The 1,310-nt window shown below is 40.7% G+C and overlaps 1 protein-coding gene across 1 annotated transcript; it reads right to left on the reverse strand.

Moving 5' to 3' along the window:
- Positions 1-914: 914 nt before the first annotated feature.
- Positions 915-1,112, reverse strand: SARC_16419 (hypothetical protein; the record flags this gene model as incomplete). The annotated part of the gene is made up of 1 exon (XM_014289475.1): positions 915-1,112. A coding segment is annotated over one exon (198 nt), but the record flags the coding sequence as incomplete, so codon positions are not given.
- Between the last annotated feature and the right edge of the window lie 198 nt (positions 1,113-1,310).

The following is a 1,310-nucleotide window of genomic DNA, read 5'->3' on the forward strand; positions in this document are numbered from 1 at the left end:
ACATATATATATACACACACACACTCACACACACACACTACTCACACACACACACACACACACACACACACATATATATATATATATATATATATATATATATATAAATATAAATATAGAAATATCAGACAATATTACCTGTGGCAAGCTGAGTCCTTGTTGAGACATTGAAAGGAAGCGGTCGAATGAAGTCATGGCCATTTTGATCTCGGCCGCGAACATCCCGTTGACCTAAAACAGAAGTAGAATTGAGTACGATAGCAATAACACACACATGCTTGTTATTACGTTAGGCTCGTAGTACGTTTATTAACCTTGTTTCTTCATATCAACACACTTAAGTCCTATCTACATCAGCAAGTGCGTGATTGTACCTGACTGAGAGGCCGCTTCTCTACGCCCACCTCCTGTTGATGTTGTTTCAAAATCGCCAGCTTGCCGGCCATGTCCGTGCGAGAAAGTATATACATTGCCTGGTATTGTGTATGTGCGTACAAACGTTGTTGGAGTGAATGTGTGGTGTTAGGCGTGTGATGAAGTGATACCTATAATACATTGCCCGGTGTTGTGTATGTGTGTATAAACGGTGATAGAGCGAGTGTGCGGTGTCAAAATATGTTTGTTCTGATAGGATTGTGATTAATTGTGTTACCACTGCCTGTTCTGCTTCAAAACCGCACGATTCCGCCGCCATGTCTTCGTGCACGCTATGATAATACACATATCCTAATGAGGTGCATGCGTATACAACCGCGAGGCATACAAAGGGTCAGTTATACTAATGTCCGGTGTTAGGAGGATAGCAAGCCTGTTAAGGGGTTTGTAGGGTTTGTAGGGTTTGTAGGGCTTAAGGTTTAGGGTTTAGGGTTAGAGCTTAGCGCGTACTGACCTGTAGCTGTGTGTATATGACATACCTGCGCGTGCTCCATATCCGAGACATACACCGACATCTTCTCGTCCATAGTTTTGAGTGTGCCATCGGCAAACTCGTACAATCCCAGCGAGCTTTGGACCGCGGAGATGATATTGATCATGTATACTGCTCTGTTCGCACTAGTCATGGTTGATGATGTGTGCTTGGCTGCGTCTAGCAGGGCCACTAAGATGGACATGAGCACCTCATTGATGTCATTTCCTGTGTGGGTGTGTACAGATATGATTGCATAAATATCAGTGTCATTTCTGTATATGACTATGACTATGGCTGGCTATATATATATATATATATATATATATATATATATATATATATATATATATATATATATATATATATATACTATAGTAAGTAACGTAGTTACGTAGTAGTA

Source organism: Sphaeroforma arctica (genome assembly GCF_001186125.1).
Source record: "Sphaeroforma arctica JP610 unplaced genomic scaffold supercont1.8038, whole genome shotgun sequence".
Lineage (NCBI taxonomy): Eukaryota > Ichthyosporea > Ichthyophonida > Sphaeroforma > Sphaeroforma arctica.